Raw genomic sequence first — 15,336 nt, forward strand, 5'->3', positions numbered from 1 at the left:
ATCTGTGCTGATTGATTAATAAATAGAAAGAAGGAAAAATAAGAAATCCTGTTGTTAGAAAGAATAAGAAATCATGTTTTGTTCGTCCAGGGTATGGATGGTTACTATGTTGACCCTCTTAACAAAAGAGTGGATCCAGGCTAATTATGACTTGGTGGAGAACTTTTACAGCGGAGTGGGTGGTGGACATGGCAAGATTGTAAGGTAAAAATCTTAATCATAAAACCTTGTTCATTTAGTCTCTTTCTTTTCAAATGCAGTTTATCATTCAAAGATCCCAGTCTTCAAAAGATCGTCACAACTATGTAACTGCTCATAGTATATACACATAATATCTACTTCTGTAAAAGTGAAAATTCCTCGTTGGATAACCAAGGATCACAACTGTCTGGCTGTAGGTAAATACATAAGAATATCTATTCCCAGGAACGTCGCCTTTTAACTCCTCAAAAGCAGTATATGAGGAAGGCTCCCTGTTAAATAACACCAAAAGCAAGTAATACATTATTTAACATCATACCCCATCTTAGCAACCAAAAGAAAACTACAGTGCAAAATGGATATTATTCAATGAAAGATGAATTACATACCGGCCCACCAAGTAATCATGTGCCCGTAAAACCCCTAGTCGGCTTACACAATCATAAAACCATCGTGTGTGAACACACACTCTGGAGGCCGAAGTCTTTGTTGGCCGCTCACAGATCTGCAACAAAAACACCATTTTTAGCCAAAATACTTTTAATTTGACGTTTTCATTTTATTGCTAAGGGAAAGGCAACTTTGAAATTCAAATTCACCTGATGTGTAATATCGGATTCAGCATCAGTAAATGGACCTCCCTCCCAAGAAACTGCACCACCAAAAGCTGAAATCACAAAAAGCAAGGACTCCTTTGGTACCTGACCAGAAGCAGAAATAGAAAATAAAATTCAAAATCGAACACAAGTCCAAAAACGTCATACACATCGTATAATATTAGATAATGTAACTAGAAAACACGGATGGCTAAGTCATCTACTTGGATTTTAAAAGACTTACCTCCGGGTTTAAGAAGATCTTCAAATATTTAAAGATTTTCCAGTCCTTTGTTTTGTCATCAGACTCATCATCCTTATTTTCCCCAATACTGCCATTTGCAGATTCCCTGACAAATTCTGTCAGCGCATGCTGCAGTTGAGCTAGCCTAAGATCAGACTCATCAGTCAGCATCCATGCCTGCCCAGCAACGTAGATGGACACTGCGTGGTCTGCACGAGAAATAAAAATAATAAAAATTCTGATCAGCCTTAAGGGGGTAGAAATATAACTGGATGCATTGCACTGAAGGTCTAACCTGTCTCTAATACTTCCAAATGAGAATCACAATCGAGTGGATATCGCACGGATATTAAGCCGTACAACCTCTTAAGGACAGATCCAAGGAGTACCTGCATTTTTGCAACTTCTGAAAGAGTATTCATGCAAGAGAAGTAAGGCGGCTACGAAAAGAGAAAAAAGGGAGAAACCTTAGAAGTCTGACCTCGTAGAATTCCAAAAAGATCAATATGACTTTAAAGTCATCAGTAGAGACTTGCTGTAATGCACAAGGAGTTGAATAGCTTATCGTGTGCCCATTAACCTCAACCTGCATAACATAACATGAGCATATATGTATATGTACATAACTTCTTCAGTGAGATTATTTTCAAGGTACAAGAAAAAGAAAAAATCAATAAAATTACCTGATAAAGGGTTCTTCTCTTATCAGTTTGAACTTTCCTTAAGCTATTCGTACTGGCGATGTATGCCTGCCATCCATGGCTTAACCTAGTTAAAAGATGAAGAAGCTACTCATTAGAATCTGGATATGATTATTTGAAGGTGATGATAAATATTTCAAACAAACAACAAGAAAAGACAAACATTCCCGTAACTAACACAATAACATAAGCAAGAAAGTGTAACTTTATTTTTTCGTAATTCACCACAACTCAACTGACCTTCGACATCTCTGGATACACTCTACTTCAATATGCTTACTCTCGACAGCGGTAATGCAGCGAACAAATGCACCACAGTAAGACAACGATCTAATGATTTAAGACGATCATTGAGAGTCCGGTACCTAACCAATCACAATAAAAATATCAAAAGAATAAACAAAAATACCAATAAACACAAACACAACAAATTACAAACCTAACTAACCGTTTCTTGACAATTGTACTAAGGCTAGTATTCGGTTTTCGAGATATCAATACTTCAACAAGACTCTTAAGATCTCTGATCTTCTTCTTCTTCTTGATGGGAATGTCTTTCTTGTTGTTCTTCTTGTTGAAGGGAATGTGTCTCTCCTTCGGCACTTTCTCGTTCTTTCTCTTTGAAGAGTGAAAATAAAATGAACCATAAGAATTCTACAAATCATATAGTTATTAAAGGGAATAGTTTCAAAAAGTTGGAGGTATTACAGGAGGTTTCACCATTTTTCGCCTGTGCTTGAACCTTAGATAAAGTAAGAACAACTCTTGACCAGACCCTGGCTGAAACCTGGTTACTGAAATTGAAATAAAAAATAGAAAGATTTAATTACGGTTTAAAATTTACTTAATTAGGTTTTGGTTCAGCACACTAACTAGTAGGGCGGAACAATATAAACCAATTTTTGACAGTTGATTGTTATACAGCACACAGAAAGCTATGCCAGTAAGGACTAGCAACATAAGAAACCGCTTCACTCAAAACGAAAGGGAGGAGTTAATTCTAAAAACATATAGCAAGTTCACCTACTTCGCAACAAGCATTACGCAACTAAATTCTAGCACTCTAATCTTATAAGACTTGGAAGATGCCAATGGTCAAACTGATTAGGTTGCTACGTGACACCAAACACACTGGCTATAGCAAAACAATACAAAAACACTATGAAATTAGCGAAGCTCACACATCTATTACTTTTAGTTTTATACTGACTACATAGCATGAAACTGAAACACGTAAAGTGCAATTTGAAAAATACATGTTGGCAACTCCTTGAAGGCAGTAGAAGTAGAATAGCTTGTAAACCTTTGTTACAAATTACTGCCATGAGCAAACGGAAAATTTAATATGATACTGGAAAATCCAAAATGGTTTATGTAGATTCACTAGAACAGAAGCTACATCTTGCTAACCCATCTACAATACTCCAGTTCAAATTTTACCTATGTAGATACTAGCTTAGAAACTTCTGACACAGTTGATAAATACTATGAAGGTGCTCTATCACAACATATTTGATGAGTACAAAGAAACGATACAACCGGCACCGACAGAGTGAAATATGCCTCCTAATTCTATCCGATCTATGTCAAATCTAATTAACCATTGCGAGAAAATCTACAGTAAGTCATATGCAATTAGTATTTCACATTGTTGAGGGTAGATGAAAAAATTATGTACTTGTTACTTCTTCTAATTGATATCCCTTATCAGAATTTTTCAAAAAAAATAAATAAAAATTCTGATACCCCTAACATTTTTCTTTTAACAGTCATTTTCATGTGTAAAAAAATATCTCGTATATGAATTACGAGAGATATTGGTAAGATTCTACGAAAGCGACCTTGCAGTTATGATCCTCAATGGCCCTATACTACTAAGAGACATCCAGCGATAAGTAATGGATAACCCTCAGCAGCTAGCCACACTGTACGAAAAGCAACATGTTTCAATGGTAAAAAAAATTATTCTTCATATTTTTCTCTTCCAATCCCTTACCTACGACTCACGAGACTAACCGCATCTAAAGTAAAAGGCCAAAAGAGTAACCCCTATAGGATTTCAAAGGACATAAGAAGCGGAAAAAAAAGAAAAAAAATTCTCTTTCAATCCCTAACCTATAGTCACCAGACTAACCACAGCTAAAGTCACAAGACAAAAGACTAAAGTAAAACCCCAAAAGGATTTCAAACAACACAGAAAGAGAAAAGAGAGGACACTAGCAGTGCAGTAACGATGAACAACAACTTAGGGTACATGCTACTTTTTCACTGTTGGAGCCCCTCAAAACCATCTCTTCCTCATTTGAATCAACAAAACCACAATAACAGATATTCACTGTTGGGATACCGACATCACTATTATCTTTCCTTATTGCTATAGGTTATTACTTTCCTAGTTTAATTCTATTCCTTAAAGATTGTTGTTGCTTTTCTTTAGTGTTCTTATTTTTAGAAGTCAGTAACACTATATATACTCATCTCTAGAGTTGTGTAAGACATTCAATCCAGATTAATCAGTTACGTTTCTTTAAAATTGGTGGCTAATCCCCAACTCAAAGGATTTTTATCATTAGGGTTCTATTAATTGGTGCTGAATCCTATCATCTGGTATCAGAGCGAGGTTTGGTTTTCACTTTCAAATTTTTTATTTTTTTTTATTTCCAAACAATGACAGTTCAAGATTTGAGTAACCATGTTATAGGGTTAACTGACAAACTTGAAAAAGTAATTGAAGACATGAAACAAGATCGTATAACCTCAGATACAAAACTAGAAACCCTCTTCACAAAGCTTACAACCAGTATCAATGGTCTTGCAACTATTTTTAGTGAATCAGGAAAATTTTCTGTTAATGGTCACGCACACAGTAAGGGTCCCTTAATTCAAGATGGTTCTTCTGGTTCTGGTTTCACGATTCGTGCAGGCACAATAAATTTGAAGTTTCCTGTGTTTGACGGAGATGATGCTGAAGGATGGATTTTTCAGGCTGAACAATACTACACTCTTCATGATGTACCTGATGCTCAAAGGATACCATTGGCTGCTGTTCACTTCAAAGGAGATGCAAATTCATGGTACCGTTGGATCAAAGACACTCTTGTAGCACCAACATGGGAACAATTCTCTTCTAAACTTCGTTCTAGATTTGGATCTCGAAAGCATATTGATCCCTGCAGCTCTTTATCTAAATTATCACAACAAGGTATCGTCCGTGAACTCATTACTGAATTTGAAAAGCTACTAAATTTTGTGTATGGTATCCCCGAGGAACATTTGGTTAGTATTTTTATCTCTGCACTTCGCTCTGATATTGGTACCGGTGTTCGTTTATTTTTACCCAAGACCCTTTCCGAGGCATTCGACATAGCTTTAAGACAAGAGGATGCTATTACTGCTACTAAAGCTTTTTCTGCATCAAAACCTTGGATTCGTTCTGTTCAACCCAAGGCATTAGGAACTATAACTTCTCCAAATTCTCAGAAGAATGGTTTACCTCCAGGAGTTAAACGTTTATCATGGATGGAACAAAAGGAACGACGTGAGAAAGGCCTTTGTTTTAACTGCGATAAACTGTATAAACCTGGACATCTTTGTGAGCAGTCTCGTTTGTTATTTCTGGAAGGTGCAGCTGGCGTTACTATTACTGAGCTTGATTGTATTGGTGGTGATGATAAGGAAATCACAGCTGAACAAGATAAGGAGATTCAAACAACTCCTGGAATTTCACTTCATGCTCTTATGGGATCTCTGTTTCCAAATACAATGCGTATTACGGGTCATATAAAAGGGAAACCAATCACTGTTTTAATTGAATCAGGTTCCACTCATAATTTTCTGCACCCTACAATCGCCAAGCAATGTGGCTATTCTATTCAATCTAATGATGCAGTTATGCGCGTAATGATAGGGGATGGTGGATTTCTTCAAACTAGCGGGTCATGTGATAATGTGTCAATTAAGCTACAGAACTATAGTTTCTCTACTGAATTTTTTCTGTTAGCAATTAGTGGCTGCGACGCCGTCTTAGGTGTTCAGTGGTTACAAACTTTAGGAGCTATAAGTTGGGATTTTAACAAATTACACATGAAATTTTGTGTATCAGGAACTGAATTTATCTTGGTTGGTGAAAATTCCCCAACAGTTATGCTTCTAGATCACACTCCTATGCAGCGTCTGATACATCGAGAACAACAAGGCATTTTGTTGCAGCTATCATCTTTACCTCCAGACATGGAATCTTCGACTCTTTCTCAGGTACCTTCTGAAATTACAGAATTAATTTTCCGTTTTTCAGATGTGTTTGGTTCTCCTACATATCTTCCACCTACACGCTCTCATGACCATCGCATTCCTCTAATTCCAAATTCTGCTCCGGTAAATGTCAGACCCTATAGATACCCTCATTTCCAAAAGGAGGAAATTGAAAAGATTGTTTCAGAATTAAAAAATGCAGGCTTCATACGTCCTAGCACCAGCCCTTATTCTTCACCGGTATTACTAGTACAGAAGAAAGACGGCTCGTGGCGTATGTGCGTTGATTACCGAGCACTAAACAAAATCACTGTGAAGGATAGATTTCCCATTCCTATGGTGGACGAATTACTTGATGAGTTGCATGGTAAGCAAGTTTTCTCCAAGGTAGATATGCGTTATGGGTTTCATCAACTTCGTGCCTACGAGCCAGATATTCATAAAACGACATTTCGCACACATGATGGCCATTACGAATTTTTGGTAATGCCTTTCGGTCTCTCTAATGCTCCAGCAACTTTTCAAAGTTTGATGAATGATATTTTCAGGCCATATCTTCGTAAGTTTGTTCTAGTTTTCTTTGACGATATGTTGGTGTACAGTAATTCCATGGCCGAACATATTAAGCATTTGGAGCTTGTTTTTGAGACATTACGTTCTAACAAGTTGTTTTTGAAGGAGTCTAAGTGTGATTTTGCTAAATCATCCATAGGTTATCTTGGTCATATGGTATCTGCTGATGGAGTATCTGTTGAGAATGACAAAATTGCTAGCATCGTCAACTGGCCTACTCCGTCTTCTATTAAGGATCTTAGGGGTTTTTTGGGTTTGGCAGGTTACTATCGAAAGTTTGTCAAGGATTACGGGAAAATAAGTGCTCCATTAACTCAGTTATTGAAGCGTAATGCTTTTTCCTGGTCAGAATTAGCTACAAAAGCATTCAAACAACTACAGTCTTCCTTAACAACTACACCAGTATTGGCACTTCCATATTTTACAAAAGAATTTACCTTAGAGTGTGATGCTTCTGGTAATGGGTTAGGAGCTATTTTAATGCAATCTGGCAGGCCTATTGCTTTTTACAGCAAGCCGTTATCAGGTAAAAATTTAAATCTTTCGTTTTATGATAAGGAAATGCTTGATATAGTCTCTGCGGTTCAAAAATGGCGACCTTACTTGCTCGGTCGACATTTCAAAATTTATACATACCATCGTAGTCTTAAGTACTTCTTAGACCAAAGATTATCTTCAATTGAGCAACAAAAATGGTTGTCCAAACTTTTAGGATACGATTATGAGATTTTTTATCGATGTGGTGCTGCAAATAAGGCTGCAGATGCCTTATCCCGTGTTTCTGATGCTCATCTTCTGGCGATCACTGCCCCTATATTTTCTGGCATAAATGATATTATTCGAGAATGTCATCATGACAATGAATTTAGTTTTCTTATAGAAGAGTTACATCGCAACCCAAATTATAAACCACCGTATTCTTATATTGACGGTATTCTCCGTTATAAGGGACGTGTTGTGGTGGTTTCTACTTCTACATGGTGTACTAAACTTCTTCATGAATTTCATGCAACACCTCTTGGTGGACACTCTGGTTTTCTCCGTACCTACAAGCGCCTTCAAAGAAATTTTTACTGGAAGGGAATGAAACGTTCGATAAAAACTTACATTGCTCAATGCGACATTTGTCAACGTAATAAATCCGAGGATATTGCTCCTCCAGGACTTCTTCAGCCTTTACCTATTCCAGAAGATGTATGGATGGATTTTCAATGGATTTTATTGACGGATTGCCAACATCTAATCGTAAAACCTCTATACTTGTCGTAGTGGATCGCTTATCCAAATATGCTCATTTAATTGCGTTGTCTCATCCGTATACCGCTGCTACTATTGCTGATATCTTTATTCGTGATGTTGTACGTCTCCACGGCATGCCACGGACAATAGTGAGTGACCGTGATCCTATATTTTTGAGTAATTTTTGGGATGCTTATTTCTCTTTACAAGACACTCAATTGTGTAAAATTTATGCGCATCATCCTCAAACGGATGGACAAACAGAGGTTACCAACAGAACTTTAGAGAGCTACATGCGTTGTTTTGCTGGAACAAAACCTCATGAATGGTCTAAATGGTTTCCATGGGCAGAATGGTGGTATAACACGACTTATCACTCAGCAATAAGAATGACTCCTTTTGAAGCTGTTTACAGTCGTCCTCCTCCTACGATTTCAGCCTACCTTCCAGGTTCTACACTGGTTAATGCAGTTGATATTAGCTTAAGAGCTAGGGACCGCACTCTACAAATCCTGAAGACCCATTTAATGGATACACAAGCTAGAATGAAAACTTACGCTGATGCTCATCGTACAGATCGAAGTTTTGCAGTAAATGATTGGGTTTATCTTCGGTTACAACCATATCGTCAGGACACTGTAGCTTCCCAATCATTTTCAAAGCTTTCGCCACGATTTTATGGTCCTTTTCGCATCCTTGAAAATATTGGATCGGTTGCTTATAAGCTGGAATTGCCATCTACTAGCCGTATTCACCCTGTTTTTCATGTTTCTGCCTTGAAATTGAAAATAGGTTCTATTGTTGTTGTTGATGCTAGTCTGCCAACTAATGCTGATAATTTCCAATGGGAACCAGAGGCAATTTTAGATCGTAAGATGTTTAAAAATAACAACCATGCAGGAACTCGTTGTCTTATCAAGTGGAAAGATCATTCAAAGGAAGAAGCTACTTGGGAGGATGCAGATGATCTCCTTATTCGTTTTCCAGAGTTTGCAGCTTGAGGACAAGCCGTGTTTGAAAGGGGATGGGATGTTGGGATACCGACATCACTATTATCTTTCCTTATTGCTATAGGTTATTACCTTCCTAGTTTAATTCTATTCCTTAAAGATTGCTGTTGCTTTTCTTTAGTGTTCTTATTTTTAGAAGTCAGTAACACTATATATACTCATCTCTAGAGTTGTGTAAGACATTCAATCCAGATTAATCAGTTACGTTTCTTTAAAATTGGTGGCTAATCCCCAACTCAAAGGATTTTTATCATTATGGTTCTATTAATTGGTGTTGAATCCTATCATTCACAAACAGTATAGTAACAGAAATTCGCATTAACGAAATAATAAGCCACAAAGAAACTTTGATCATGATTTATGAGCAAAACCCCAAATCAACACAAGTTCTATCCACAGAACCCTACATCAAGCCCATCATCACAAACAGAAAACATATAACCAACCAAAATCTACATAACAAAACTCTAAATGTCAATATCGAACAAAAGAAAAGAAGTCGTACCTGAAGATCTTCCACAGAATCCTACTGAAGTGGATACCGTACCTGTTGGAATTGATTTCAAAAACTAAAATCTCGACATCTACTAGAAAAGGAAAAAAAGAAAAAAGAAGAATAGAGAAAATAGGGATATGTAGGAATCTTGAAATTTTACCTGCTGATGATAAATCTTGAAACCCTGACAGAAAAATTGAAAGATTTAGAGGAAACTAGGGTTTTGATGAATTTCTTAGGGTTTGGGTTGAAGATCATTTACGAAATGGTTTCATGCAAAACTAGGGATCACCATCATCATTGGTAATTTTACATCTTATCTCACTACTGCTGGAGATCAACAACGATTTCCCATTTTTTTATCCTCTAAACCCTAAATTATTTCAAAGAAATTTCAGTGTAAAACGGAATGAGGATTCTTAGAGAGAGAATCAAAGAACAAATGGGAATGGGAGAGAGGATAAAGGGAGAGTGTGTGAAATAGTAAAGTGAAAGGAGGAGGGAAAATAGTGACTCTCAGCGCCAAAAAGTAACCCTCAAAATGTGTTTCTGCTTTCTTTTGGAACAGCGGCACTTTCAAGGATATATTTGACCGGAAAACTCGATACTTGGACAACCAATACTCCCCGAGCTGGTGGGGTCACAAGGGTAACAAAGGCATTAAATTCTTAGCTCATGGGTTTGGAAGGGGATTTACTGGCAAATCTGAACTATTAAAGATAATAGCTTCTGGTCTGTAAGATGTGGCACTAAGATCAGAATCTGGCAAGATAAATGGGTTATAGGGGATAGATCACCCTTCTAATTTAGTTGATAATGTTTCTTCTTTCTCTACTCTTGTGTTTGTGGCTGACTTGTTTTTACCAGGTATTAGAACTTGGACTGCTCAACTGGTAAGAGATATTTTTGATTCCAATACTGATGAGATGATATTGTCTATGAGAATTCCTAAAATTGGCACTGATTCTCTTAACTGGATCCCTGACAGAAAAGGTATGTTTACAGTTAAAAGTGCTTACAAAGTTCTTAGTAGTCACACTACTGAGTCTGAGGATAACCACCCAATTGGTACTGAGGTTTGGAAGTCTCTATGGAAATGTGAATTTCCTCATAAAGTTAAACTTTTTGTATGGAAATGTTTAAAGGGCATTGTCCCAACTAGGCACAAACTTGCTAGATACAAATATGGAATTAATATACATTGTAGTGTCTGCAATGCTCCTGCGGAAACTATTGACCATCTTCTGTTGGATTGTCCTTACGCCGGATCTATTTGGCTAAGAATTAGTATTGATGTTAGTAATATTAGGAACCTTCATGGTGATCTCTTTAGCTGGGTTCTCTTCTAGCACTACTAATAGCAATATTTCTTCTTCTGATAGGAAATATGTTTTAAGTATACAAATGATTGTTATCTAGTCTATATGGATAGACAGGTGTAATGTTGTTTTCCAAAATACTAGGTCTAATAGCTTTTCTACTGTCAATAAAATTTTCTCTTTATTGGTTGGCTGTAAACAGGTTGTTCCTAACTCCTCTACTAGTAATCTTAATTTGCAGGTTCATTCTCAAATCAGGGAGCCTCCAAACAGACACTGTATTAAAATTAATTTAGATGCTTTTTTTCCAAAAGAAAATTCTACTTGAGGAATTGGACTAATAGCTAGAGATTTTGCAGGTAAGTGTTATGGAGCTAAAAGAAGGTATGTCCATGGAGGAATGATTCAGGATCATGAAGTGGAACAACTGGAATGTATAGATATGCATGAAGTTGTGGAATGGGCAGTATCAAAAAAATTTGAGAGGGTTATCTTTGAATCTGACAATGAAGTTCTTATTGATCGTTGTTGTATGCGTCAAAAATAAATTACTTTCTCACTACTCAAAATATAAAATATAGCAAGGGCAAGAAAGGATCGTTCCCACAGAGAGGTCTTAGGTTGCCAATATGTTTCGGTTTCTTATGGGTAACAAGGGGGATTTTCTGATTTTTATAAAGTAAACTAAAATAAAAGCAAAGCAAACACTCAAATCAAGATGTAAAAATATTGGGTAAAGGTTTCATCTTCAATTGTAAACAAGTTTCTGAATATATGAATAGAATTCGTATTTAATCTCGCTATCATCAAAAGCGCGAGAATACCTTATTGCAGAAATACTCCGTAAAGTTCCTAAGTCATCACACACACATTAGAGCTGCGTACGTGAATTCTACCTAAAGAATAACCTAACTCCTTGCGCTAATTAAGTTCAATTCCTATGAGCATTAAGTTTAAGAAATAGGCTAATCAATGCAATTGTAATATATTGCGCATGACAATTCGGACAAAGGTCAATTTCTACATATGATTACAAGAGTGTATCACTACAAACCATAATCATATCATGCTACTCGTATTCAAAGTTATCGCTCGATGATAAACCCTAAAATAGCTATAGATATGGATGCAAGTTCAATCAGTTGTAGACTTAACTAAACAAACATTCAATCATATTGCAATACGTCAATCATGCAATTATTATAAACCGTAGAAAGTGAACGATGATTATGAGAGAAAACTGATTCATAAATCAAATAACATGCTTACAAAATCCGACTACATCTTTAACCAATAATAAAATATCTAGCTCATGTTCATGGAGTTCATAACAAGAAAAAACAAAAAGTCTATCATGTTCAAACCCTAAAAACAAAAGTAGAAGTAGATCAGATCCGCCCTATAATAGGTGAGAAGTCTTCCTTTTATATACTTTCACTTCCCAAAATAGGTCATAACCTCCCTGCCGAGAATCAGTCGCTCACAGCCCATGGGTGAAGCCCAGTTAGAACAACTCCAAGTCCATCTGAATCGGATCTAGGATCACTGAGTCGACTCAGTGGAAACAAAATCCACCAGAGTCCAGTCTGTTTTTGATTGTTTTCCTAGCCAAACTCCGGCTCTTCCCTGCACAACCTAGCATTCATCTATTCAGACCCATTCATTCTTCATTCTCCATTTGCTTCAGTTCAGCTACACAGGCCAAGGCATATAAACCATTACCTGTAATGAGCAACACTTCTTCTCTGCTCCAATTCCACATTCCATTCATCTGTGTACCAACAGCTCCAGGCCACATCTGATATGCCTTTCTCATCCAGCCAAGACAGCAACATAACCAGCTGGTGCTCCATTCAATTCTTCAATTCCTGCTCAGCAACTTCGTACTCTTCTCTCGCAGACTTTAACAAAGCACCAAAACCCATGGCTAACACCTCTCTTCCTTGAGCTCAGCAACTTGAACTGCACTGTTAACAGCACAACATCAACACCCCTACAATCTCCTTCGTATCTCCTCTCTGCCTCAATGCCGCCAGACTATCTCTCCTCATTTCAAGAACTCCACCAAGTTGTTGTAAATCGAATTCATCCTGCAGCTCATTGCACTTGACCAAATCACCACCAGTTATCCAAATTCAAGACATACAATCCATTCCTGCAATTTCAGCTTCACAGACTCATCCAACAGCAGCATCTCACAGCAGACCCATTTTCTTCCATCAATCATCTCTGGATTTCATATGTTATTCCTTGTTTATCTTGGTCTGAACTCTACTCTTCAATACAAATCTACCACAGCTCAGCCATCACGGTTCGCACTTGTAATTCTTCCTAACTGCGAACAACATCAATTGCAGTTCGATTCCATTTCAAACACCACTGACCCATGAATTCTTAACCACCACCAACAGTTCCTCCGCAGTTCATGTATTCCAGCACATAATTAAGCTTCAACTCCACCTGCAAATTCCTAACATACATCTATATGCCATTTAAGTTCATGCCACACTGCAAGCATCCCAGGCCTACCTGCAATATTTGCTCATCACCAATCGATGGAAACAGCAGCTCATTCAAAGGCCCCAGTTCTTTCATGTCTTCAATTAACCTGCAATATCAACACCATCATTTCCCTGGCAAGCAGCAGTAGCTTCTTCCCTTCATTCCATTACAGTAATCCTGAGCACTCATCCTAGCTGTTTCTTCATCTATAGCTCACCAAGAAACTCATTGTATCTTCATTTCTGCTTCAATTCCACCACCAGACAAAATTCCTTGTAAACAACCCATTGTGACCGCAAACTGAAGCACAGCAGCAACCTATAACTCCATTCTACTTAACCACTGACCACAGCATAACCCATCCAGCTCTGTTGTAAACAACCACCAGTTCCATGGTAGGCATCACAGTACCACCACTTCCTCAAACCCTTGAATTTGCACATTTCACTCATTCCTCCTCTCGATTTGATGTCAACAGCATCACTCCAAATTCTACTTATGGCTGCAATTCTCAATCAAACTTGAGATCAAAAGAAACCCATTCTTCCCTCGATTCTTCTTTATCGAATCCATCTTCTATTAACATCAGCAGCAACTCATTATCTCACCAATCTCTGAGTCTTTTCGAGCATAAATCCAACCAGTATTGACTGAAATCACCAGCAACTCAAATCTTTCATCTGATTTCGACAAATCCTACCCAGATTCCATCTCAATCATTTTATCAGATCCCCTTTCTCACAATTTCGGCTGCAGGGAATGAATTGGGGAAGAAAAGCACATAAGAACCCTGATTTTCTCCCTCTCGATCTTATTAGGACAGAAAGAGTGGAACGGTTGTTTACACCCCAATATTGAAGTGCCCCTGATAATTAAACGCCTACCTTTAGTGCTTTCTATGAGAACTCCAGCTAGTCGCCCCTTATCCGCGGACGAGCTCTCAACATCCTTCAAATGACTCTTTGTCCTTCCTGCTCAAAATACACGGTTTCTTCTTCTTTCGCAAGTGGTTCCAAAACACCTATAATACTCAAAATCAAACATAAGATACATAATTCATCCGAAAAGTAGCAAAGAAAGCATAAACAATAGATAAATATAAAGGTGTTTTTGTCACCTACCAAATTCCCCCACACTTAAACTTTGCTAGTCCTTGAGCAAATCAAACAAAATAATACTAAAACATACCTACAACTCCGTCTCGTCGAGGCTACGGTTACTCTTAGCATGAATAACAGGCCTTTGAACCTTTAGGTGTCCCTAGTGGACGAGTTATAGTCTCGTAAAGGTTTACAAGAGGTATACCTACAAAACCTATATTTCTAACTCCAGCCACCTGTGAAAATTTAAGAATAGCACTAAATATTTTTATTAATTGGCATACTATCAATGATTACAGGAGGAAGTACCCACTTTCAAATCCAATTCATAAATTAATAATAAAGCTTTATCAGAAAGTTGAACACAACCACAATACTCGGAATCTAATCAACCACAATCACATGAAAAGATTAAGAAGATGGATATAGGAAATAGATGGTGGCGGACTGTTGACTAAGGTGAACGGTGTTTCCCATATCTGTCTGAAGGTCACTGCCAAAAAAAATCTAAAAATCCTATTGGATTGAGCTACTGGTCTGAATTCTAATATCAACACAGCTGGCATATACAAGGGAACCACCGGTCGACAAACTTAGTTCTAAATCAATTCACTGGCATATACAAGGGAACCAGTGATCGATTTTATTTAACACAATAATAATTTTTTTCTTTTCTTTTTTTCATTTTTTTTTCAAATCGACAACATGATTGGATCTTTTGGATCCAAGCGCATGATTCTTGTCAACATATTACATGGTAATTCCCATGGATCCTGCATTTCACGCTTGCTTAGGCGACGGAGACAGGGAGAACACACACATATTCCTATCCAAGTGTCAATCTTTCTTTTTTTATGTACACCTTTTGGTCTAATTGGTCTGGTCTCTTTTTTTTTTTTGTAGTAACTCAATCACTCTATTTCATCCTAACAGTGATAACAGTTCGATGTTGGTGCCCCACCAAATCACTTAGAGAAACAATATATAAATATGGAAAAATAAAAATAGAACGTGATATGGTGACGACTCCGAGATATGGTGACAACTAACATGTTATTTATTCTTATATTTTGTTCGTTTTCATATGAACAAACTCTACTAATG

The 15,336-nt window shown here is 37.3% G+C and overlaps 2 protein-coding genes across 2 annotated transcripts; one reads left to right on the top strand and one right to left on the bottom strand.

Moving 5' to 3' along the window:
• Positions 1–248: 248 nt before the first annotated feature.
• On the bottom strand, positions 249–2,465 carry LOC113277591 (pescadillo homolog). The gene is made up of 10 exons (XM_026526673.1): positions 2,451–2,465; positions 2,191–2,396; positions 1,983–2,072; positions 1,725–1,809; positions 1,523–1,627; positions 1,337–1,430; positions 1,042–1,250; positions 801–902; positions 591–706; positions 249–473 (listed from the first exon to the last, which is right to left on the bottom strand). The coding sequence occupies exons 1-10, from the start codon at positions 2,463–2,465 to the stop codon at positions 314–316; spliced, it is 1,182 nt and encodes a 393-aa protein (XP_026382458.1). The 3' UTR covers positions 249–313.
• A 1,944-nt stretch (positions 2,466–4,409) lies between these two features.
• LOC113277692 lies at positions 4,410–7,835 on the top strand. The gene has a single exon (XM_026526738.1). It carries the CDS (start codon positions 4,410–4,412, stop codon positions 7,833–7,835), a length of 3,426 nt encoding a protein of 1,141 aa, XP_026382523.1.
• Positions 7,836–15,336: the final 7,501 nt, after the last annotated feature.

Source organism: Papaver somniferum, chromosome 1 (assembly GCF_003573695.1).
Source record: "Papaver somniferum cultivar HN1 chromosome 1, ASM357369v1, whole genome shotgun sequence".
Lineage (NCBI taxonomy): Eukaryota > Viridiplantae > Streptophyta > Magnoliopsida > Ranunculales > Papaveraceae > Papaver > Papaver somniferum.